The sequence below is a fragment of the Pristiophorus japonicus genome, chromosome 10 (genome assembly GCF_044704955.1).
Source record: "Pristiophorus japonicus isolate sPriJap1 chromosome 10, sPriJap1.hap1, whole genome shotgun sequence".
NCBI lineage: Eukaryota > Metazoa > Chordata > Chondrichthyes > Pristiophoridae > Pristiophorus > Pristiophorus japonicus.
The window spans coordinates 188,954,456-188,978,596 of record NC_091986.1 but is presented as its reverse complement, the minus strand read 5'-3'; the positions used below and the strand labels follow the sequence as shown (position 1 = coordinate 188,978,596).

General features: G+C 45.8%; 1 protein-coding gene across 1 annotated transcript in view; it reads right to left on the bottom strand.

Annotated features, from left to right (window-relative positions):
- plekhb1 (pleckstrin homology domain containing B1) overlaps positions 1-24,141 on the bottom strand; it is a 120,580-nt gene that overhangs the window by 59,832 nt on the left and 36,607 nt on the right. The window contains exon 3 of the mRNA XM_070891590.1: positions 21,981-22,083. Within this exon, the coding sequence (XP_070747691.1) occupies positions 21,981-22,083 (103 nt within the window). The remainder of the gene's footprint in view (positions 1-21,980; positions 22,084-24,141) is intronic.

Below are 24,141 nucleotides of genomic sequence, written 5' to 3'. Positions count from 1 at the left end.
AAGGCCCAAAATTCCTACCCAATTTTAGTGCAAAATCTGTGCAATGTGTGTTGGGGGGAGGAGTTTGTTTGGGATTAACATCCTTTCTCACCTGATGCAGAATACAGACGGTGGGAGGCGATGGGGGTCAGGTGGTAGGTGCCTGCCCCTTTTATGTTAATGACTCCGTCCCCTGATTTTGGGACAGGGTAAGGAATGGGGGCAGAATGGTGGAGGTCCTCCAGTGACATGCCAGGAATGTCTAGCCCCCAATGTCAGTTGATAATATTTAAATTTACCACCTCAGCAAGCGTGAACAAGATACTTGATGTGTGATGTTAAATGTGATGGCATGCACTGTTAATAATAAAAGGAAGGAAATGGAGTACAGGTACCAAGCTAAGGTGTAAAGATAACTACAGCCTAGATATTGTTGTTGCCTTATGCCCGTGGGAATTGTGATACTAGCTTGCAAAACTTGGGTTATTCTGAAATTTCTAATCTTCCAGCCCACTGAGCATCTGTCATCAAATTGCAGGAAGGTTTCTCAGCAGACAGTTAGCACACTGACTGAATGTCAGCACTATTTAATCTTGCAAATTGGGAGGATTAGATGCACTTAAGGAAAGATCTTGCAGAATTTGTCTTCATGCATCACACGTGCAGTGTACTAATCTTTCCCAAATGAAATGAGACCATGGAGCGCCTTCTGAACCTTTTCTCGCTAAGATTCTTCCCCGGTAAAATAGCTTCACCAGAGGCCACAGAGTGGATGATGAATCTGGATGTCGACATTTAATGTTGCTGTTCAAGCTACCATATAAAAGATTGTTAATGCATTACATTGCTGATGGAGTTACACCACGCAACTAACTAGAACAAGAAAAATGACTTAATTGGATTTATTTCCCAGCTGGCTTCTCATCCACTAGCACAAATTACTGACCACTGTCTTTTAGCTCGATTGGAATTCGGGAATCAAAGTACCCTCTGACTCTTCCAAAAGCCACCCTGGGCATTGTATTCCACACACACCTACCATCCCTGCGCATGCCAATCTATACTGGAAGTGGGCAAAAGAACACCCCTCCCCTCGCCCATTAACATTCCACAGGCTCTGCTCATTGGGGAAAGCCGGGGAAACCTGGGACACTCTAAAGGGGGCGGAGAGCCAGTATAATGCGATCCCACCCACTTTTTCTCTCTATTGCACCGGGGAACTGAGCACTCCTCAGGCACTACAGTGAGGAATATTTTAAACATGGGGATGGCAAAGTGTGGAAATTACTCATATTACGAATATAGATCTCCAGTCTACAACTCTCTTTCTGCCTCTAGCTACGAGAAATTCCTGGTGAACCTGCAAATTTGTACAAGAAATATAGCATCAGTGAGTATATTATTGAAGTGTTGTATATCATAAACTGAAAAACATTTAGTGGCTCATGAGGTAGAAACTGGCCCTCATTACGACCCGATATTGGGTCGGGCTTTTGTTCAGGCATCCCTGGCAGCCATCTAAAACAGGAGTTATGTCTCCTACATATATAAATGGGGGGCTTAACGCCTGTTTTAGGTCCCCTCTGGGAACTTCGATAACAACGAGCAGAGCAAAAGCCGGGCCTGCTCCGCTCACGATCCTTCGGCAGTCGATGAGTTTTCTTTTAAAAAACTTTTGAAAATTGCTCGTGGAGCTAGGATGAGCATGAGAGCTCCCCCAACTCCATAATATTACTAATCGTGCCCCCCCCGACCCCCGCTCCTCGTTGCCGTTCCACCTCTCTCCCCTCCTGGGGCATAACTTTGGTTTAATGCCAGTAAGGCAAGCGGCCTTATATTCGTCGTCTTAAAATGGGCCAGCTGCCTGTGAAGGTACGTCAGGCACTGACTGACAAGTTGTCCAAATAATAATAATGAGGCCCAAGACCCAAATTCAACCAGTTTTGGGTGCAAGGGTACGGTAGCATAGTGGTTATGTTACTGGTCTAGTAATGCAGAGGCCTATACTAATAATCCAGAAATGTGAGTTCAAGTCCCACCATGGCAGCTGGGGAATTTAAATTCAGTTAAACAAATTTGATATTAAAAAGCTAGTATCAATAAAGGTGAGCCTGGAACTATCAGATTGAAAACCCAACTACGGCTCAATAATGTCCTTTAGGGAATGAAATCTGCAGTGACTCCAGACCCATAGCAATATGGTTGACTCTCAACTGACCTGTGAAATGGCCTAGCAAGTCACTCAGTTGTACCAAACTGCTATGACAAAGTCAGCACTGTGGGAGTACCTTGTGGACTGCAGTGATTCAAGAAGGCAGCTCACCACCACCTTTTCAAGGGCAAAGATTGGCAATAAATGCTGGCCTTGCCAGCGATGCCCACATCCTGTGAATGAATAAAAATAAAGCTCTGTGCCATTTCAGATTCAACAGTAGGGCTAAAGGAATTTCCACCCCAATATGACAAAATTAAATTGCGTAATAAAATATTTGTAATTGCAAATTAAGGTCTGTATTTTCCTCTGTGCATTAATTTTCACAAAAGTTGATGAGTTATCAGGGCACAATAGTGAAAGAAAGTGGCAGTGCACTATACATTTGTCTGTACATTCAAAATATGGATTCAGAGAACTCAGCAGACAATGCAGGCATGTTAAAGGGTAATCAGTAGTAACTCAACTGAATTACATGGGAGGGGGTGGTGAGAAGGTCATGAAACAATGGTAAGTAGCTCCAGATTCAGACTTCATTAGGAAAATTTTAACGTTCCATCACAGCTTTTACAGAGTACAGTCACAGAAGCTAAGGCAGTGCAGCATAATAAATGTTGACACTTGTGAAAATACAATGGAGCAGATTTTCCTCTTGTTGTGCTTGAATGGGAATGGTGAGCGAGTGGCTACGTTATTGGACGAGCAACCCTGGCCCCTTACAAGGTAAGTTGGAAACTCCCGGACCAGGTCGAGGCCTGCTGCAATTGGGTCTCTGCTGTTTTCCAGGGGATCCCGCCAGTCTCCTGCTGGTGAGTGACTCGCTGAATCCCTTGGCTACATATTCTGCGCAGAATTAAATTGTGCCTTTTTAGAAAAAGCAAAATATATTATTCCGTTTCTTAATCATTTCCATAATTTCAGATCATACAATCATAGAATGGTTACAGCACAGAAGGAGACCATTCGGCCCAGCAAGCCCATGCCGGCACTCTGCAAGAGCACTTCAGCTAGTCCCACTGCCCCACCCTTTCCCCGTAGCCCTGCAAATCTTTTCCTTCAGGTACTTATCCAATTCTCTTTTGAAAGCCACAATTGAATCTGCCTCCACCGCCCTTTCAGGCAGTGAATTCCAGATCCTAGCCTCTCGCTGCATAAAAAAGTTTTTCCTCATATCGCCTTTGGTTCTTCTGCCAATTACCTTAAATTTGTGTCCTCTGGTTCTCGGCCATTCTGCCAATAGGAACAGTTTCTCTCTATCTGCTCTGACTAGACCTTTCATGATTTTGAACACCTCTATCAAATCTCCTCTCAACCTTCTCTGCTCTAAGGAGAACAACCCCAGCTTCTCCAGTCTATCCACATAACTTAAGCACCTCATCCTTGGAACCATTCTTGTAAATCTTTTCTGCACCCTCTCTAAGGCCCTCACATCCCTCTTAAAGTCCGGCACCCAGAATTGGACGCAATAATCCAGTTGAGGCCAAACCAGTGTTTTATAAAGGTTCATCATAACTTCCTTGGTGGGTAAGGGGAAACCAGTGGATGTGGTGTATTTGGACTTCCAGAAGGCATTTGACAAGGTGCCACATTAAAGGTTACTGCACAAGATAAAAGTTCACGGGGTTGGGGGTAATATATTAGCATGGATAGAGGATTGGCGAACTAACAGAAAACAGAGAGTCGGGTTGGCAATCAATAACGAGTGAGGGGCCGCAGGGATCAGTGTTGGGACCCCAACTATTTACAATCTACATTAACAACTTGGAAGAAGGGACCGAGTGTAACATAGCCAAGTTTGCTAACGATACAAAGATGGGAGGAAAAGCAATGTGTGAGGAGGACATAAAAAACCTGCAAAAAGACATAGACAAGCTAAGTGAGTGGGCAAAAATTTGACAGATGGAGTATAATGTTGAAAAGTGTGAGGTTATGCACTTTGGCATTAAAAAAAAATCGAAGAGCAAGTTATTATTTAAATGGAGAAAAATTGCAAAGTGCTGCAGTACAGCGGGACCTGGGGGTCCTGGTGCATGAAACACAAAAGGTTAGTATGCAGGTACAGCATGTGATCAAGAAGGCCAATGGATTCTTGGCCTTTATTGCAAAGGGGATGGAGTATAAAAACAGGTAAGTCTTGCTACAGTTATACAGGATATTGGTGAGGCCACGCCTAGAATACTGCAGTTCAGAGAAGGTTCACTAGGTTGATTCCGGAGATGAGGGGGTTGACTTATGAGGAAAGGTTGAGTAGGTTGGGCCTCTACTCATTGGAATTCAGAAGAATGAGAGGTGATCTTATCGAAACGTATAAGATTATGAGGGGCCTTGACAAGGTGGATGCAGAGAGGATGTTTCCACTGATGGGGGAGACTAGAACTAGGGGGCATAATCTTAGAATAAGGGGCTGCCCATTTAAAACTGAGATGAGGAGAAATTTCTTCTCTCAGAGGGTTGTAAATCTGTGGAATTCGCTGCCTCAGAGAGCTATGGAGCCTGGGACATTGAATAAATTTAAGACAGAGATAGACAGTTTCTTAACCAATAAGGGAATAAGGGGTTATGGGGAGCGGGCAGGGAAGTGGACCTGAATCCATGGTCGGATCAGCCATGATCGTGTTAAATGGCGGAGCAAGCTCGAGGGGCCGTATGGCCTACTCCTGCTTCTATTTCTTATGTTTTATACCCAATGCCACTAGTTATGAAGCCCAGGATCCTGTAAGCTTTATTAACCGCTTTCTCAATCTGCCCTGCCACTTTCAACGATTTGTGAACATATGCCCCCAGGTCTCTCTGTTCATGCACCCCCTTTAGAATTGTACCCTTTAGTTTTTATTGCCTCGCCACATTCTTCCACTTTGTTCAGCCATGAACTCATTGAATGGTGGTGCAGGCTCGAAGGGCCGAATGGCCTACTCCTGCACCTATTTTCTATGTTTCCTACCAAAATATGTCACTTTGCGCCTTTCTGTGTTAAATTTCATCTGCCACATGTCCGCACATTCTACCATCCTATCTATGTCTTTTTGAAGTCTATCACTCTCCTCCTCACTGTTCACTATACTTCCAAGTTTTGTGTCATCTGCAAATTTTGAAACTGTGCCCTGTACTCCCAAGTCTAAGTCATTATTGGCCCTGAATTCGCAGCCCCTATGTACGCGTATGAGGTGTGCACATGCTCGTGGGGGCCCCGCAAGTTCCAGGTTTAGGCATACAAAGTGCATGCACCTAAACCCGGAACTTGCGATCTGTCAGGAACGCTTTTGACAGATCCACCACATCCGAAGGTAAAGGGCCTCCGCAGATGGAGAGTTGGGCTATTACCCAGCGAATGTCCTTGAAATGCCTACGACTGACAAAAGCAGGTGTAAGACCTACTTTTATCAGCGCAAGACTTTTAAAGCACAGAATAATAATTTTTTTCCAATAATTTAAACAATTAAAATCCTGTTAAATAAGGTAAGTTTATTTTTAACGACAAGTAACATAAATAAACCTTTAAAATAAGTAAATTTATTTTTCAAAAAATTTAATTTTTGTTTTAAATAATTCATTAATTTCTATTTTGATTAATTTTAAACATGTGATGTTTTTTAAAAAATTATCTTAAGTCATTGGAATCACCCCAAGTATGAATGGGAATACCTCTACTCTGATAGGCTGGGCCGACCCACGTGATTCCATTGATGGGTACGAAGCGCATAGGCTGCTGGGATACATGGGCCTCTAAGCAGGCCTTCACATAGAGGCCCAGGACCAGAAGTCTCCGAAACTCCGGGAACAACAGGTATTTTCGTAGAAACTTTTGCAGTCGGAGGGATCCGTCTGAGGGAAGCCTCCGACCTTAATTCTGGGCCAATGTATTTCAAGAAAAGCAGTGGTCCTAGTACCGACACCTGGGGAACACCACTGTATATCTTCCTCCAGTCCAAAAAACAACCGTTCACCACTATGCTCTCTTTCCTGTCACTTAACCAATTTCATATCCATGTTGCCATTGTGCCTTTTATTCCATGGGCTTCAACTTTGTTGGCAAGCCTATTATAGAATCATAGAAGTTTACAGCACGAAAGGAGGCGATTTATGTGGCACTTTATCAAATACCTTTTGGAAATCCATGTACACCACATCAACCGCATTGCCCTCATCAGTCCTCTCTGTTACTTCATCAAAAAACTCAATCAAGTTAATAAAACACGATTTGCCTTTAACAAATCCATGCTGGCTTTCCTTAATTAATCCACACTTATCCAAGTGACTGTTAATTTCATCCCGGATTATCGTTTCTAGAAGTTTCCCCACTATGACTAGCCTGTAGTTATTGTGTTTATCTTTACACTCTTTTTTGAACAAGGGTGTAACACTTGCAATTCTCCAGTCCTCTGACACCAGCCCCTTATCCAAGGATCATTGGAAGAATATGGCCAGTACCTCTGCAATTTCCACCTTTACTTTCCACAGCATCCTAAGATGCATCCCATCTGGTCCTGGTGACTTACCTGCTTTAAGTACAGCCAGCCTTTCTAGTACCTTCTCCTTATCAATTTTTATTCCATCCAGTTTCTCAACTACCTCCTCTTTCACTATGACTTTGGCAGCATCTTCATCCTTTGTAAAGATTGATGCAAAGTATTTATTAATACTAGCCATGCCATCTGCCTCCATTTGCAGGTTTCCATTTTGATCTCTAATCAGCCCCACCCCTCCTCTTACTACCTATTGACTATTTATTATGCCTATAGAAGACTTTTGGATTCCTTTTATGTTAGCTGCCAATCTATTCTCATACTCTCTCTTTGACCCCTTATTTCCTTTTTAATTTCCCCTTTGAACTTTCTATATTTAGCTTGGTTCTCACTTGTATTCTAAACTGACATCTGTCATACGCCCCTTTTTCTGCTTCATTTTGCTCTCTTTTTCATCCAGGGAGCTCTGGCCTTGGTTGCCCTAACTTTCCCCCTTATGGGAATGTACCTCGAGTTTACCCGAACCATCTCCTCTTTAAAGGCAGACCATTGTTCCACCACATGTTTGCCTGCAAATCTTTGATTCCAATTTACCCGGGCCAGATCCATTCTCAACCCACTGAAATTGGCCTTCCTCCAACTAATTTTTTTACTCTAGATTGCTCCCTGTCTTTTTCCAACCTAGTCTGAACCTTATGATACTGTGATCGCTGTTCCCTAAATGTTCCCTTACTGACACTTGCCCTACTTGCCCCATCTCATTCCCTAGAACCAGATCCAGCAATGCCTGCTTCCTCATTGGGCCAGAAAGGTACTGATCAAGAACGTTCTCCTGAACACATTCAGAAATTCTTCCCCTCTCTGTCCTTAACATTATTACTATCCCAGTCTATATTAGTTGAAGTCCCCCATTATCACTATTCGATTGCTCTTGTACCCTTACGTAATCTCCCTGCAAATTTGCTCCTCTATATCTTTTCCCACTAGTTGGCGGCTTATAGATTACACCTAGTATTGTAACGGCACCTCTATTGTTTCTCAACTCTAACCAAATAGATTCTATCCTTGACCCCTCCAGGACATCCTCTCTCTCCAGCACTGTAATATTCTCCTTAATCAGTACCTCCAGTCCACCTCCTTTCTTTCCTGAACACTTTATATCCAGGAATATTTAGTACCCAATCCTGCCCTTTTTTGAGCCAGGTCTCCGTTATCGCCATGGCATCATATTCCCATGTATCTATTTGTACATGCAGGTCACCAACCTTATTTACCACACCGTGCATTCACACACATGCGCCATAAACCTATCTTAGACCTTCTTGTATTCTCTCTTAGTCTGATCCTACCTAATATCGCACTATTTCTTACTCTTGTGCCATCGTCTCTCTCATTCCTTGGGCACCGTGTTTCTCCTTTCTAATGAAAACATAGAAATCTACAGCGCAGAAGGGGACCATTTAGGCCCATCATGTCAGCACCGGCTGACAAAGAGCCACACGGTCCTCGGTCAGCAGCCCTGAAGGTTGCATAAACCTATGAACAATGAACAATGGCAGAAAGGTAAAGAGCATCTGGCCCAACCAGTCTGCTCCACACAACTGCAACACCCCTTGCACCACAACATTCTACACTCCACCCCAACTGGAACCATGCGATCTCTGGGAGAGGCAAAAAAAGATTAAAATCCAGGCCAAATGGGGAAAAAAATCTGGGAAATTTCCTCTCCGACCCATCCAGATGATCGAAGCTAGTCCAGGAGATCACTCTGGCCGCATTCAATTCCCTGCAGTACTTACCATTGTATCTGCACCAGTCAACAAGAGGTTACGGCACTTCAAGTGCCCATCCAAGCACCTTTTAAATGTGGTGAGGGTTTCTGCATCCACTACCCTTCCAGGCAGTGAGTTCCAGACCCCCACAACCCTCTGTGTGAAGAAGCTTTCCCTCAAATCCCCACCAACCATCTTAAAACTATGCTCCCTCGTAATTGACCCCTCCACCAAAGAAAATAGGCCCTTGCTATCCACTATATTCAGGCCCCTCAAAATGTTATACACCTCAATGTGGTCTCCTCTCAGCCTCCTCTGTTCCAATGAGAACAAACCCAGCCTATTCAATCTGTCCTCATAGCTCAGATTCTCCATTCCAGGCAGCATTCTGGTAAATCTCCTCTGCACCCTCTCCAGTGCAATCACGTCCTTCCTATAATATGGTGACCAGAACTACACGCACTGCATCCTGGTGCCCATCCGCCTGCCAAATTAGTTTAAATCCTCTCCAATAGCACTAGCAACACCCCCGCCCCCCCGCAGCCCCTCCTGAGGACATTGGTCCCAGCTCTGTTGAGATGCAACCCGTCCAGCCTGTACAGGTCGCACCACCCCGAGAACCGGTCCCAATGTCCCAGGAATCTAAAGCCCTCCCTCCTGCACCATCTCTCCTGCTCTATCCTGATATTTCTATACTCAGATTGGGTTTATTTATCCGGAAATTAAAAACTCAATCATTTCTTGCATGTTTCTACCCTAAATTCTTACTACATGAGGGGTCTTGTGCGTAAACCAGGAATGACACTGGAGCAACAATTGCTCACACACAGGATGCCCTCGACCAGGTCTTCGAATCTCAGATTCAGGGAGAAGAGGGAGAGATTTAAAGATTATAATGCAGTTTTAAACTTCAGGTGCAGTTTATGAGGCTGAGAATTTCCTCCGAGCTGCTACCGTTGTACTGATGTGAATCTTTTGAGTTGCTTTACAAGTATCCATTATTCTACATTTGGCATTACCTGAAAATAAGTCAGTGCCTGGAGCAACAAAATGTTACAGCTGGATGTAAAAGGAAATTAAGTGAGCAGTGTAATCCCTTGGTGACTCTGCCCACAACTACACAGCTCATCAGTCTACAGCATACACACAGTAACACACATCTCACAATAATAAACTAATATCATGATTTATAAACAATTCTCCAACAGAAAAGAAACAGAGGTGCAAGAAACACTGTGTGGCCTTCCTAACATGAAGATTTCAAAAAAACAGCTTATGTGGGCAGTCAGGTTTATTTAATTTGGTTGAGTAACATTTTTGACACAGCAGCAGTGGTTTGCTAATTTTTTTAAAAATGCAACATATGTTATTACTAAACCTCACTTAGACATCAAGCTGCAAACAATTTAACAGAAAAATACCACTTCCACACAATGGCCCCAAGTTTCCACATGATTTGCTCCTGATTTTTAGGAGCAACTGGTGGAGAACGGAGTATCTTAGAAATCGGAATTCTCCACATTGAAGTTTTCTGCAGTTCTAGTCAGGTAGAACAGTTTCACTTTTGAACAGAATTTTTTTTTCAAAAGGGGGCGTGTCCGGCCACTGATGCCTGATTTCAAAGTTTCCACAGTGAAAACATACTCCAAACTAAATTAGAATGGAGCAAGTGAAGATTTTTGTAGGCTTGAAAAAACCTTGTCTACACATTAAAAAATCAGACGCAGGTTACAAATTAGGCGTCGGGAACGAGGGGGGGGGGGGGGAAGGGGGGGGAAGGGAAGTAATTCAATTCTACAATAAATCCTTAGTTATACTTATACAAATATTATACAAATAAATCCAACCTGAATAAACATTTATAAGCAAAGGAAAGATTAAATAAACCATGTTCCTACCTGTGTGAAAGTGCTTCAGGCAGGCCTTTCAGGCAGCGGTTTGCCGTCAGGCCCGACCGACGGCAGGGGAGGGAGGGAGGGAGGGAGGGAGAAAGCTGCAAGAAGCCTCAATGCTGATCATGGAAGGGCAATGTGGTTTTATTAAAAAATGTTAAAAATTGAACAGCTACAAAGAATTTGAATAGTCTCAAACAAGTGCATGTGTCCCATTTATCACAGTCTATCTTTAATTACAGAATGCACTCCCTCACACACAGAAATATCAAGAAAATTAAAATACAAGCCTTTGCAAGGGTTCAATAAACAAATTTTCACTTTTTCTGCAGCACTTTTTAAAATGGCCGAGTGCCAATGTTTACTTCAGACTGCGCGTGCGCGAACGCTCCAACGCGCACGCGCAGGGTTGCCGGCACGAAAAAACTCATTTAAATTATACCTGCCCCCTCCTATTTACAAAATCGGCACGCGTGGTAGGCTCCGCCCCCTGTGCGCCACGCCAAGCAGACATCGAGCTGCAAGGCGCTCGAGAATACCGCGTTTCTTTTCAGGTGCCGTTTTCGGCACGAAAAACGGGCGCCCAGCTCGGAGGGGTGCCTGTTTTGCCGCATGTGGAAACTTGGGGCCATTGTGAGCATTTACATATACTCCACTTGTAATAGGCTGCAATTTGGGTTATATTTTGACAAGGTGAGTTCCAAGATATATGAATATATTCAATGTCAATTCCCAAACTATCAGCCACTTTAACACATGTCTGAAAAAGATATCAGATGTATCTGGAGCAGCACATGGGAAAAAGATTCTAGTGCTGTAATCTATTAAAAAGGAATACTTCAATGTGGAACAAAATATTAGGAGACCGACACATTTGTGGGAATAAGGTCAGCGTAGACTTTAAAACAACAAAGAAGCAGCAGTATTGCAGTCTGGTTATATTTAAGGAGGCTACAAATAAACATTCCGCATTTGATCAACTGTAGACAGGTAAATAACCGGATATCTAACTAGGTATCCAATAACCTCCTTTGGAATGGAAAGACATTCAACGTAATTCCTATTTTTGCTGCTGAAGCTGTGACACATTTTAGCAATCTCCCACTGTTTCGAAGATTATCTTTCAATTAAGTAAAAAAAATCAGCTGATTAACATCTTGCAATGCCATTACAATCCGTCCTCTTTACACCTTTCTAAAGGATGCAGGGCTACATTTTCCAGTTTTTTTGCATGTTTAACGTCCACTTAATCGTCCATTTTACCGCTGAAATGACGTATAACGCCCACATAGCCACAAAATGGAAACTAACGGGCATTTTTCGGACACTTATCGGCGAGCGTTACTTTCCCCATGTGCGTAACGCCGGGAAAAAATATTTTTTTGGGAGGAATCATCAGAATGGGCGAAATCAACGCCTATAATATCGCCCAGCGTTAGTTTCTGCATGGAATTAACGCCGAGATTCAGTAATACCGCCTGCCCACTTTTTTTTGTCGTAAAGATCACATTTGCCAAAACTAACGCCCTGGAGATCGCCCAGCGTCACTTTTACCACCTTGCATACATATCGCCACAATATTGCTCGCCCGAAACACTGCTCAGAAAAAGTGGATCTGTTCTGAACGAATCACAACGGTGTGGGCGCCATGTTCAAAATCGCATTCAAAAGGCTGCTTCAACTTCGGGGGAGTTTGGATTGACTCTGGAGTTCTTCTCAGGTGAAGTGACCATCTCAACAGACATATTTTCAGACTCTGGACTATTGGGGGTTTACTGTAGGTGTATTTTAGTGAGGAAATTATTGCTTCTGATCAATCGCTATTATATTTTCATTGCAATGGGGCCAGCCATTCCTCAGCCTGCATTGATTAATACGCAGATGCTGCAGAGTGCAGATGGCTCAATGTGTGATGCACAATTTAAGACATGTAAGAATGAGGAGGAGGGCCAGACCATACACACCCCGCACATACAGGGAAAGAGGTCTTATCTCGACATGTCCAAGCACACCTGCGTTCGGAGACTGCGCTTCCACAAGGTGGAGATCAATGAAATATGTGAGCTCATCAGGCTACATATGCAGCCTGCCATCACAACGTCAATGTTGGCCGAGGTCAAGGTCGCCGCAGCACTGTTTTTCTACACGTCCGTTTCCTTTTGGGTCTCCGTGGTTGTGATTTGCCCTCTGTCTCACAATATCACCCATCGCTGCATTAGACAGGTCATAGAGGCCCTGTACGCAGGAAGGATGGATTTTATCAGCTTCCCCATGACCATGTAGGCTCAGACTGACGGGGCTGGAGCATTCTACCGCATAACTAAGTTCCCCAGAGTGCAGAGAGCTATACAGTGCACTCACATCGCCATGCGGGCACCTTCTTAGGACCCAGAGCTTTCTCGTAACAGAAAAGGATTTCACTCCTTGAAGGTCCAACTAGTTGTCGACCACAACCAGATCATAATGGCAGTGAATATCAAATGTCTGAACGATTTGCCTGAAAGAACGTTGCTGTGAGTGACAACGCTGACACATTGTTGTGTGTTTGCAGCTCAGACATCAATGGTGCCCATCACCTTGGTGCCAGTTAAAGTTTACGTTGATTGACGTTAAGTTGTATTTAACCCTTTCATGGTAAGGAATCACCAGTGTATAACAGTCCAACTATCTGAGACAATGCACAACAAGGTATGTTCAATAAAAACATTTTTATACCAACATTGGTCTGAAATCATAAGTATCACAGGCAAAAACACCCAACCATCGCCCACACCCCACTTTTTCCACCATTGACATCAATCAAATGTTCAACATGTCCAGCAACACAGAATACAAAGGCAAAGCAGGAGGGTGGTCCCCTCCCCCCATACATTACAACAAATTGCATTCATTCAGATGGAGATATAACACAGCCATCACTTGCGCACATGCACCTCACTTTCCTTCCGCCCTCCCCTTCTTCTCCCCACCTCTACTCCTTCCCCTCCTTGCTCCATGCCGCCTGGCCGAAGAGCTCCTCAGGCGGTGCCTCATTGGGGGGGATGAAGGCAGAGGCGGTGGTTGCACGAGTATGGGAGCTGGGGGGGTGCCGATGGGGGAACATTATCTGATCCAGAAGCAGGATCTTGGTCCTGCCTCTTATCTGTCGTTCGCAGTGGTGGTGCGGAACCTAGTGGAGGAGTGAAGCGCTCCGGGACCACAGGGAGGCCTGTGACAGCAGTGTTCCTGTCTATCGTCTCCAGGGCCTCTGCCATCCGCGGAACGTACTCAGTCATGGTGGCCAGCTGTCGGGATACGCCCCCCAATGCTTCGAGGAGCTGGTCACCAATGTCTACAGTCCTCCTGGACAACTGTACCATCTCTCCGCTCTCATGTCACGCCCGTGGACCAGACCTGCCGCGTCCATGAAACCTCCGCGGGGTCAGTGCCGTCCTGGGGACAAATGGGATGCCCTGTGGCGAGGTGCTTGGGGCCGGTACCTCCAGAATGGAGGCGGGAATGACCGGAGGAGCACTAGATGGCCTTGGGGTGGAATGGCTTCTGGAGCATGGCGATGCAGGTTCCTCGGAGTCAGCACTCTCATCCATAGAGAACAGACCCAGTGGATTGACGGGCGAGAATCGGAGCTCCTCAGCAGATGTAGGATCGTCTGCCGACTCCTGCCCTGGCCCCCATCTTCTGGCCTCTGTGGTCTTGCCTCGGGCCGCGCTGCTGGCTGAGCTGCAAAACACAAATGAGGTTATTAGAGGAGAAAGGGGGTGCTAGGGTCACAAGGTGAGTCCAGCGCTACACACAGCATATGTACCGACAAAAGCACCACCGCTATCAAAATCATCACATTTCATGACCATCAACACATGGTGCATTGCAATGATTTTCATTAGGCCAGAATTATTTCTAGGACAATTTTAGAAATCATCTATCATATATGATTGTTTGGATATGAGTGAGTGTGGCATCTATTGAATTACATCACACAATGGTATAAACTTTACTCACGTTGCATCATTTCAGGGTCTGCAGATGCTTGCGTGGCTGTCCGGGGGCTGCTTCCCCACGAGTGCGAGCACCCACTCCTCCATCTCAATGATGTCGCTGGGGACTGGTGGCCCCCCACCCGTTCGCCTCTGCATGGACCTCATCGTCAATAGCTTCTTCTGTAAAAGGTGACAGGACGACATGGCATGAGATCATTGCATGATATCATTGCTAGGTACTGTCACAGAGACTGATACAACACAACCGACAGATGTAATCATGATTATTATGATAATTATCATTCTTTAACTAAAGACGTGCACCGTGACCACAGGCTTTGAGTAAAACATTCCCGGTAAAAGTGAAAGATCTCACATCTGCTGATAGTCACTCATGACTGTTACAAATCAAATGATATAAATACATAAGTACATGTAAATCAATGTAATACTTACTCTTGCAGATCCCACAAGGTCGTTCCAACGTTTGCAGCATTGGTTGTCCTCACGCACCTCGTTGGTCGCCAACAAGACTGCTATCTCAGTCCATATCTTCTGGTAGGCCTTCCCACGCCCTCCCTGGGTCAAATCACCCCAGCGTGACTCGACCTGCAGAAGAGAAGCATTTGTCTCGTCCGAGAACCTCCTCGCTCTTTTGCGCCCTCCAATGTGCTCCTCTCCGAGCTCACTGCTCTCTCCAGCATCAGTCTCCACAGTGTGCTGTGATGCCTCCTCCTCTCTCTCCAGTATAGGCCAAATTAGGGCAAATATGTGGCTGGTAACAGCTAATTCTTGTTTCCCTATTTGCTCTAAAGCTCTGAACTCTCCCTTCCTCCTCCCAAAGCAGCCACACCACACACCACACCCACACACGCCTTCAGTCCTTCTCAGCTCCCTCTCTCTCTCTGTCTCCTCTTCTGTGCATGTCATGACCCTTGACCTCCTGAATCGCAGGAATCGAGCATTGCTATGCCGTTGCTAAGGACGGCAACACTTTACTGCAGAAGGTCAGAGAGATTTAATGCTACCACCCATTTCATATCGCTCGTGGTAACGCCCAATTTCAAAAATGGTGACGAGGGGCTTTGAGAATGGGCGAGAAGCCAGCAATCTGAAAATCCATTTTTACCGCCCACGCCAGAAATAACGCCCATTTTTGTAAAATCTAGCCCGCAAACTTTAACCAGCAAAGTGACCTCAACGGGACAAAGACTGGTGAGATGTCAAACTGGGCCTTGTTTAAATGGACTTCTTTGTTTATTCCTTAATAACACAATGGCCCTGAAATTCCATCCTCCCCAGGACCATATGAAGTGTGTACGGACCCGGGAAGGCATCGCAAAAGCCGGTTTGCAGCACGCAATGTGCACGTGCCGAAAACCAGCTTTTCCGATCTGTCAAGTTTCTGGCTTGACAGATCGGAAAAGCTGGTTTTCGGCATGTGCGCATCCCGGGGAGAAAGACATTCCTATGGCAGAGATTAGGCTATTTGCCGATCTCTTGCCCTGCGAATGTCCTTAAAACTCTTGCGCCTGGTAAAAGCAGGCGCTATTGATATTTACATTTAAACATTGCAAGTACATCCTAGAGCCAAAACTCATTTTTAATCTTTTGTTTCTTGTTTTTTTTTTATTCAGTGCAGTGCTGAGAATATGTGTCAGATATTGATTGGTTAAATTGTGTGATAGATTTGATGAATTTGCACTCCTGGCATGGAGCATTCTATGCTGGGATATGCTGCATATCAGGGATTCACATGTGGAAATCAGCATATGCCACAAGATTTTCTGTCTTTTATTTTTTCTTACTCGTGGAATGTGGGTGACACCAGTGATGGTACATATATTGCACACATGGTGCTTTAAAATTGACTTGCTGGAAGCACCATGGGGGTCAGGAATTGAACTATCAGGCACCAGCAGCAATCAAAGGGCTGTTGGATGCCCTTGATGTTGAAACATTTTTGAAGGGAGAAAAATGGCTCAGGCCAGAACAGCCCATTCACCGATCAACCTCTGGTGGCCAAACGAGAGGATGTGCAGCGATGAAGGGTGGCCCTATTTCAAAGAGTGGCTCATCCGTTGGGGAGGGGAGCGGGGAGGAAATGAAATATTTTTTAAAGCTCTCCCTCGAAGCATTCATTTGAAACAGGCATTGAGCGATTGAGGCAATTCTTAGATGATCCAGCTGCATCAATCAAGAGCTCCTTTAACTTGAACAGAATTGTAACCTCGATAAGCCTTGAAACAGGCAGTGCACAGGCTCTACATGCTTAAAGCATTTGCACATTGTTGGGCATTGTGCACATCAGGAGCTGAATGAGCCTCAGCATCCGAAAACACGGCCGGGCTAACGTGGCCAAAACTCTGCAGTGTTTCGGTCACCGATGCTCACATTATGCTCCCCGTCTTGTCCATCCTGCATCAATTCCTACAAATTGGTTTAAAAATTACAACTGTGGGCTCAGCTAGTTAAGCAACTGAGGAGAGTCAGACAGACCACGAAGGTCCTAGGCTTGATGAGGTAGCTGATCTCAGTAGGTGTTATGTAATGATGTGTGTATCGTCCCAGTACCTTAAATGTAATGTAAGTACTATGCCACCACCACAGAGGGCGCTGCGGTGGGAAACCCTGGTAGTACCTGTAATAAGGACTATATAAGGGTGACCACCACACCTGGGAGGCACTCTGGAGCTGAACAATAAAGGACGAAGGTCACAACAGTTAGACTTACACCAGACCGTGTGGAGTCAGTAATTTGTGTGCTACATACACCACACTGGCAACGAGGAAGCGGACAAACTCCACGCAACCATGGCTACTCTGGGCTCGCTAAAGGATTTTACCGTGGGCAATGATTGGGAGGCCTTTACGGAAAGGCTCGAGTACTACTTCACAGCTAATGACCTGACGGAGGACACATACGCAATGAGAGAGAAGCGTAAGGCGATATTGCTCTCCATTTGTGGAGATGGGGTTTACTGTCTCGTCAGGAATTTGCTGGCACCTGGGAGCGCCAGGGACAAGTCATACGAGGAGCTGACTGAACTCATTCGTTACCAGTTGAAACCGAAGGAGAGCATCCTCATGGCCAGATACAAATTTTACCATCACTGCAGATCTGAGGGCCAGGATGTCACCAAATATTCTGCGGACCTCAGGAGACTCGCGGCGCCGTGTGATTTTGGGGCACACCTTGACGAGGTTTTGCGGGACGTTTTCGTTATGGGGATTGGCCACGAGGGCCTCCTTCACAAGCTGCTGGCCACGGAACCCACAGTCACTCTGACAAAGGCCATCGCCATCAGCCGGGCATATATGACCTCGACTTGCAGCACCAAGCAAATGATCCACACAGTCTCGAACCCGGCAGGCACTGTCCACAGGATAGCTCCCATCACGGACAAAACTGCAGAACGTGGCTCTGCCCGGGGCAGAGAGCACGGACCTCGAGGTCCTGGAACTCAGAGTCCGCCGAGGGGGGCCAATCAAGCAGCACCATGCTGGCGCTGTGGATGAAGCCATGGGGCTCACCGGTGCAGGTTTGCGGACTACACGTGCAATACCTGCCATGTTAAAGGCCACCTTCAGCGTATGTGTAAAAGAAATCGGACTCACCATGTGGCTGAGGAGATGGGGGATGATCCACTGTTCAGCGAGGAGCAGGTAGAAGATGAGGTGCTTGGACTGTATACGTGCACCGACAATTCGCCCCCAGTGATAAGTGAAGTAAAAATCAACGGAGTCCCTGTGAGTATGGAAGTGGACACGGGCTCGGGTCCGTCGTTGATGAGTCGGATAAACTGTGGATTAACCCAGCTGCACGACCCAAGCTGGTCCCGGTCACGGCGAAGCTGCGTACCTACACCAGGGAACTAATACCTGTTCTCGGCAGAGCGATGGTGCAGGTATCCCACGGGGACGAGACACACGCTTTACCTTTGTGGGTCGTTGCAGGCGATGGGCCGACACTCCTCGGCCCGAGGTGGATGGGGAAGGTCCGTGGGAGCTGGGAAGACTTCATTCCTCCACAGGCTGCTGCTCCCTGGGGTGCTGCCGTGCCCCGGGTCCCCAGAGAGCAGCGCCGACCGAGCTGGAGCTGCAGCCTCAATCCACCCACAGGCAAGTCCCAGGCCCGGACCTCACACAGAGACCCTGCAGCCCCAGCCCCCACAGGCAAGCAGCCCTGCACAGAGGGGCCTAGTGGGGGGGGGGGGGGAAATGAGCCGGCGGGGCACTGCGGGCGGGGTGCTGAGGGATCCAGGGGCCGGCGGTTCGGAAGGGCCCCGCAGAGGAAGAGGCCCCGCCGAGGAGCTGGTAGCGTCGGGCGGCGGCCATGGCAGCCGCAGGGGAGGCCGCTACGGAGGCCGCGGGGGACGCGGCAAGTGCGGCCGCTGGAGAGGCCACGATGGCCGCAGGAGAGGCGGCAAGTCAGGTGGCAGCGGAGGGGAGCAGAGGCTGCGACGGCTGAAGGGCATTTGGAGCGGCGGAGAAGAAGATGGCGGCGGCATCGTGTCGGAGCTGCAGAGCATCAAAGATGGCAGCGCCCAAGGAGAAGCCTCGTGGAATCCTCCTGCATCAAAGATGGCGCCTTAAAGAGGAAATGCACCCGGGAGTCTTAAAAGGGCCTTACAAAGAGGTGGTCCCCACAAAGGACTTCTGTTTGGCAGAGCGAGTCTAAAATGAGCTATGTTAATGTGAGATAGTGAATTTATAATAAGAATTACTTTTTTATGCTGAATGGCCACTGTATTTGTGTAAAATAATGGATGAAGTACAATTAATGATAACGGTTAACAAGGAAATCAAGGTTCCGCTACCAGTCAATAACCAGTTAATGTACCAGATAATACTAACGCACTGTCTATGCCCACCTGCCTTCCGTTGGACAAGTGTGATGTTATGTAATGATGTGTGTATCGTTGTCCTGCGTCCAGGTGGGGGGGGGGGGGGGGGGGGAAGGTGATGTTATGTAATGATGTGTGTATCGTCCCAGTACCTTAAATGTAATGTAAGTACTATGCCACACCACAGAGGGCACTGCGGTGGGAAACCCTGGTAGTACCTGTAACAAGGACTATATAAGGGTGACCACCACACCTGGGAGGCACTCTGGAACTGAACAATAAAGGACGAAGGTCACAGGAGTTAGACTTACACCAGAACGTGTGGAGTCAGTGATTTGTGTGCTACATACACCACAGTAGGGATTCTACAATTGGCACCAGTGTCTCTGGATTGAGGAGGGGAGCAGTGGGCATGGTCCTGCTCCTGATATATATCTGAGCAGTGGCTTCTGTTGGAAATGTGTACAAACAGGCATCAGCTAAGGATAGGATCAGATTCAATCATGATACTCTTGCTGTGACACTCGTGGGGCGGGAGGGACTTTTAACCTCAAAAAAACAGGTGTGAGGTTAAAGACTTAAAAAAAAATGGAATCCTGACCCCAAACTATCTACTTCTGGTTTTGACGGAGGGGGGGCAGTCAACCCTCCCGCAGGAGGTGGATTTGCCCATTTAAATATTATGAGGCTCCGTGTCTCATGGTGAACCACCATTTCAAATTTAACTCTGGGCAGCCAAGTTTCCCAGACCTCAGGGAACCTGCTAGCTAAAGGGAGGCGAGGACAGCGTCCCTGCCTCGCCAATCCCCCACAATCGGACACCCCCACCCCCGACCCCTCCGATCCCACCTTCAATCCTCAGCCCTCACCCCCCACAATCTCTCTTCTGGCTCCTGATCCCCCCTACCAACTCTAATCCCCCCACCTCCCCCGGCCTCCAATCAACCTCTGACCTCCCCCCTACAGCACCCACCCCCCCACCCCCGGCGATCCTCCTCCGGCCTCAACTCCCCCGGCCCAGCCTCGATCCTCCTCCGCCCTCCGATCCCTCCCTCCCTTCTCCCTGCGGCCTAGTGCCACAGGCCTACCCGCCCGACAGCCAGCCAGCTGACATCAAAGCAGCTTAATGGATCAGACAGTTCCCAGCACTAATTCAGTTTATCCCTTCACCTACACAAGAAAAATTAGTTTCAAGGCAAACGTTTTCCAGTTATTGAGGGTAACCATTTATTGCTTTGGAGAGATTGTTCGCAAACTTTTCTTGCCAGACAATGGTCCAGCATTTGCGGTCGGAGACTTCCTGCAGATGCCTCCGACCGCAAAAATTTCTAGAAAGTACCTGCTGTTTCCGGAGTTTCGGAGACTTCTGGTCCTGGGACTTTACGCGAATGCCTGCGTGGAGGCCCATGTATCCCAGCAGCATATACGCTTTGTGCGCATCACTGGGATCACGTGGGGCAGCCCAACCTATCAGTGCTGGGGTATTCCCATTCATAGGGTGATTCCAAATCACCACAAGTATGAATGGGAATACCCACAAAATACACAAGCACCTTATATTAAAAAATGTAAAACATTACATATTTAAAATTAATGAAAATGGAATCTAATTAATTATTTGCAACCAACATTTAATTTTTCATAAATTTAAAGGGTCAAAAAAATTCAATAGGATTTTAAATGTTTACATTTTTGAAAAAAATTTATTATTCTGTGCCTTAAAAATCCTATGCTGATAACAGCAGGCCTTACTGCTTTGATCAGTCGTAAGCATTTCAAGGGCATTCACTGGGTAGGAGTTGCGCAAATAGCCCACGGAGGCCCTTTATTTCAGATGCATGCGATCTGTCAAGAGTATGCGCTTCGCATACCTAAACCCAGAACTTGCGCGTCCCTATGGGCACGTGCACACCTCATATTCAGGGCCAATGTCATTTACTGCTGGCTAAGATATATAAGGAAACTTTAAATGTCAGCACAGAAGTGGTTCTAAAATTAAGATAGTTAATAAAACCGAGTGATTAAATAGTAGTTACATTTTTTTGTATGTTATCTTGCATTGTATAAAAAGAAAAGTATTACAAAAATTGAATCTAAAAAAAGTTGTAACACATTAAGATTAAATTTTTTTTCTAAAGCAATCCTGTATTCAGTTTTGCACTGAGAAGGTTGCTGATCTCTTGATCAGAGTTGCCATCTTTGAAGTGTTGACAAAGGTTCCCCTACTGCACCCAGTATTCCTTCTTAAAATCAGTGTTTTTGTAACCAAATGGCCACTGCAGGGTCTTATCCTATTATTATAACTTCTTGATTTCATGCAATTTAAATCATCAGCATACATGGTATGATTGTCTGCTGATAATTAATATTGGAACTGCTAGGCGGAAAAAGACCAAGGTCCATCTAGTTTGCTTTCTACCATCCTGGTAGTCGCATAATACAACAACAGTGCGAGTTGTTGACTGATCACACCAATCAATCTCTATCCATTAATCTACAACAGACCAAGACATGAGGCGAGGAAAAGCCCCAATGGTGGAAAACTTTGCGAACCACAAATACAAATCTATCTCTCCTAAACATGCTGAACTTACCACAGGTCATGTCACAAATTACTCATACACTGCATCCCAAAATATTATTTTCTAAAAGAAATCTATCTAACCTGCATTTGAATGAATCAACGCTATCTGTTTCCTTGGGGAGTCTGCTCGATAGATTTACAACTTGTTCAGGACACACACCACAACACTCACTGGACAAGTTATTTTATCAGTATATCGGTACATTAGTATGTTGGTACATCAATACTCTGTATGCAGAAAGGGATATACTTACAATGCATCATCAGCACTGTCTGCACTCAGTGCCAGTTTAGACCCATCTCTTAGATAAATCATCAGCATGCATTCCCTGCTGCTCTCTTCAGGTGGCAAGCCCTCTGCGGAAGGAAATATATAATAATAAACAGACAAAAGACAATGGGATGTGTGTTGTTGCCCCTTGGTTGTTTCTATGGTAAACAATTTGCAAAATTAGCTTTTCAAAAATATTATTTAGAGCTTCCACTGGTCAATAATTTGAATAAAAGGATCCATCGGTTTTACACCCTATTTAAGCACTAAATTTTGCCAAAGGTGAAGTTGGGTGTAAGATACACACACCTTAGCTAAGGTGCAGTCCTGCGAATTATGGATTAAGGCTGCTCTCAGAAAATATTGTCAGCCCTAAATTGCCATTTCCGCCCAAGGCTGCACCCATCAAACTTATGCCGCTATGAAACGGGGGTAACTTTGGGGAAGGAGATTATTTTATTACATAAATTCTTTTGAATTTGTCCCCAGAGAATGAAATCGGGAAGAACACTTCTGCGAAAATTAGATTTTGATAAGTAGGTGTATCGCATGCACCTGTAATGTTTATTAATTATTTTGTGGATTTTTGTGGCCTTACAATGTTTATGGATTTTAGTTCCCAAAGCTTTAAAGTTACACCAAAGCTTTAAAGTTACACCAAAAACAGTTGTAGAGCTGTTGCATTTTGAGTGGCTTAGCTAGTCACATGATGTTCACAAGACTCAATAAAACCACAGTCAGTTGTGTCTAGGCCATCCATGATGAAGTATGTAGTTGTGAGCCTAGTGGATTGTTATAGAGAAAAGATTTTCCCCTAGGGCAATGGCACCTGTAGCATAATGTTAGAACTAAATATGTAACTGTAGTATTAAATGTGTGTGTAAAATGTATAAAGGTGGCTGTTCGTGGTTTAGCAAAGCCCCAAGGGATTTCAGCCAGCAGAAAAGAGACTGCATTCTTAGTTACTGATAACTGCTGTGTTTCTCAAGCAGGGATACACATGAACTTCGCAGATGTTCCCAATCAGCGGGCTAACAGGCCTTAGACAAGGCGTCCTGGTTCATGTTACAATACGACTCCGTAACAGGACTAAGGAAACTGCACCCAAGGACAGTAAGATAAGGGGGGGGGGGGCCCAGACCATGTCACAAGACCATGAATAACCCTTAGTAACACATGAGACAATCACGCAGTCACATAATGGTTAGAGACTACTTCTATTGGTCTATTTGAATCTATATGTAATCTATAATCAATATGATTGGATAGTGTCCGGCCGAAATGGGCTGATGTAACTGTAGTAAACTGTTGTAAAACATAAAAATCCATGAAACCCTTTGTTCGGCGGAGAGAGGTACCTGGACCCACCAGTTGCTTCATCTCCCTGCCGGCGTAATAAACCGTTTTGATGTATGGACCGACCCTGAGGGACGAGTGTTTCTTGGAAGGGTACATTCGCGCTAACAATGGCGTCATGAACAGGATATTGCAGAGGCCGTTGGGCAATAAATCCAGGGGGGAAGGGACCAGGCGGTGTCCGGAGGCCAACGCAATATCTGACCTGTAAGGAGGGTCGGACCAACAGGCAAAACGGTGGTAGGTAGCCATTAGTGGGGGTATAGAGCACTGCGGGAATTGCTTATACACGTTTTAGGAATTGCGCGAGTTTGTGTAATAGCAGATTCGTAACCTGACAGTGGATAGAAACAGCCTCCTACAAGTCAAGCTGGGAGTGGACCTCTGAGAGTGAGGTGGTCTACTACAAGTCAAGCTGGTGAGAGCGGACCTCAGAGTTAGACCTCTAACTATCCCCAACCTTTAACGGGCTACCTAAACTAAATTTAATAGCTAGGAAACAGCCTCCTACAAGTCAAGCTGGGTGCGGACCGCTGAGAGTGAGGTGGTCTTACTACAAGTCGAGCAGGTAATAGCGGACCTCTGAGAGTTAGACCTCTATCTATTCCCAACTTCCGAGTTAGAAACAGCCTCCTAAAAGTCTAGCTGGGAGCGGACCGCTGAGAGTGAGGCGTGTTGTGTCCTTACACACTACAACAAATCAACACGAGGCACATACTGGAGACAAGGTCACTCTGTGACCTGTACCTTTATTCACAGGACCAAGAAGTGATGACCCTGCGTGGGAC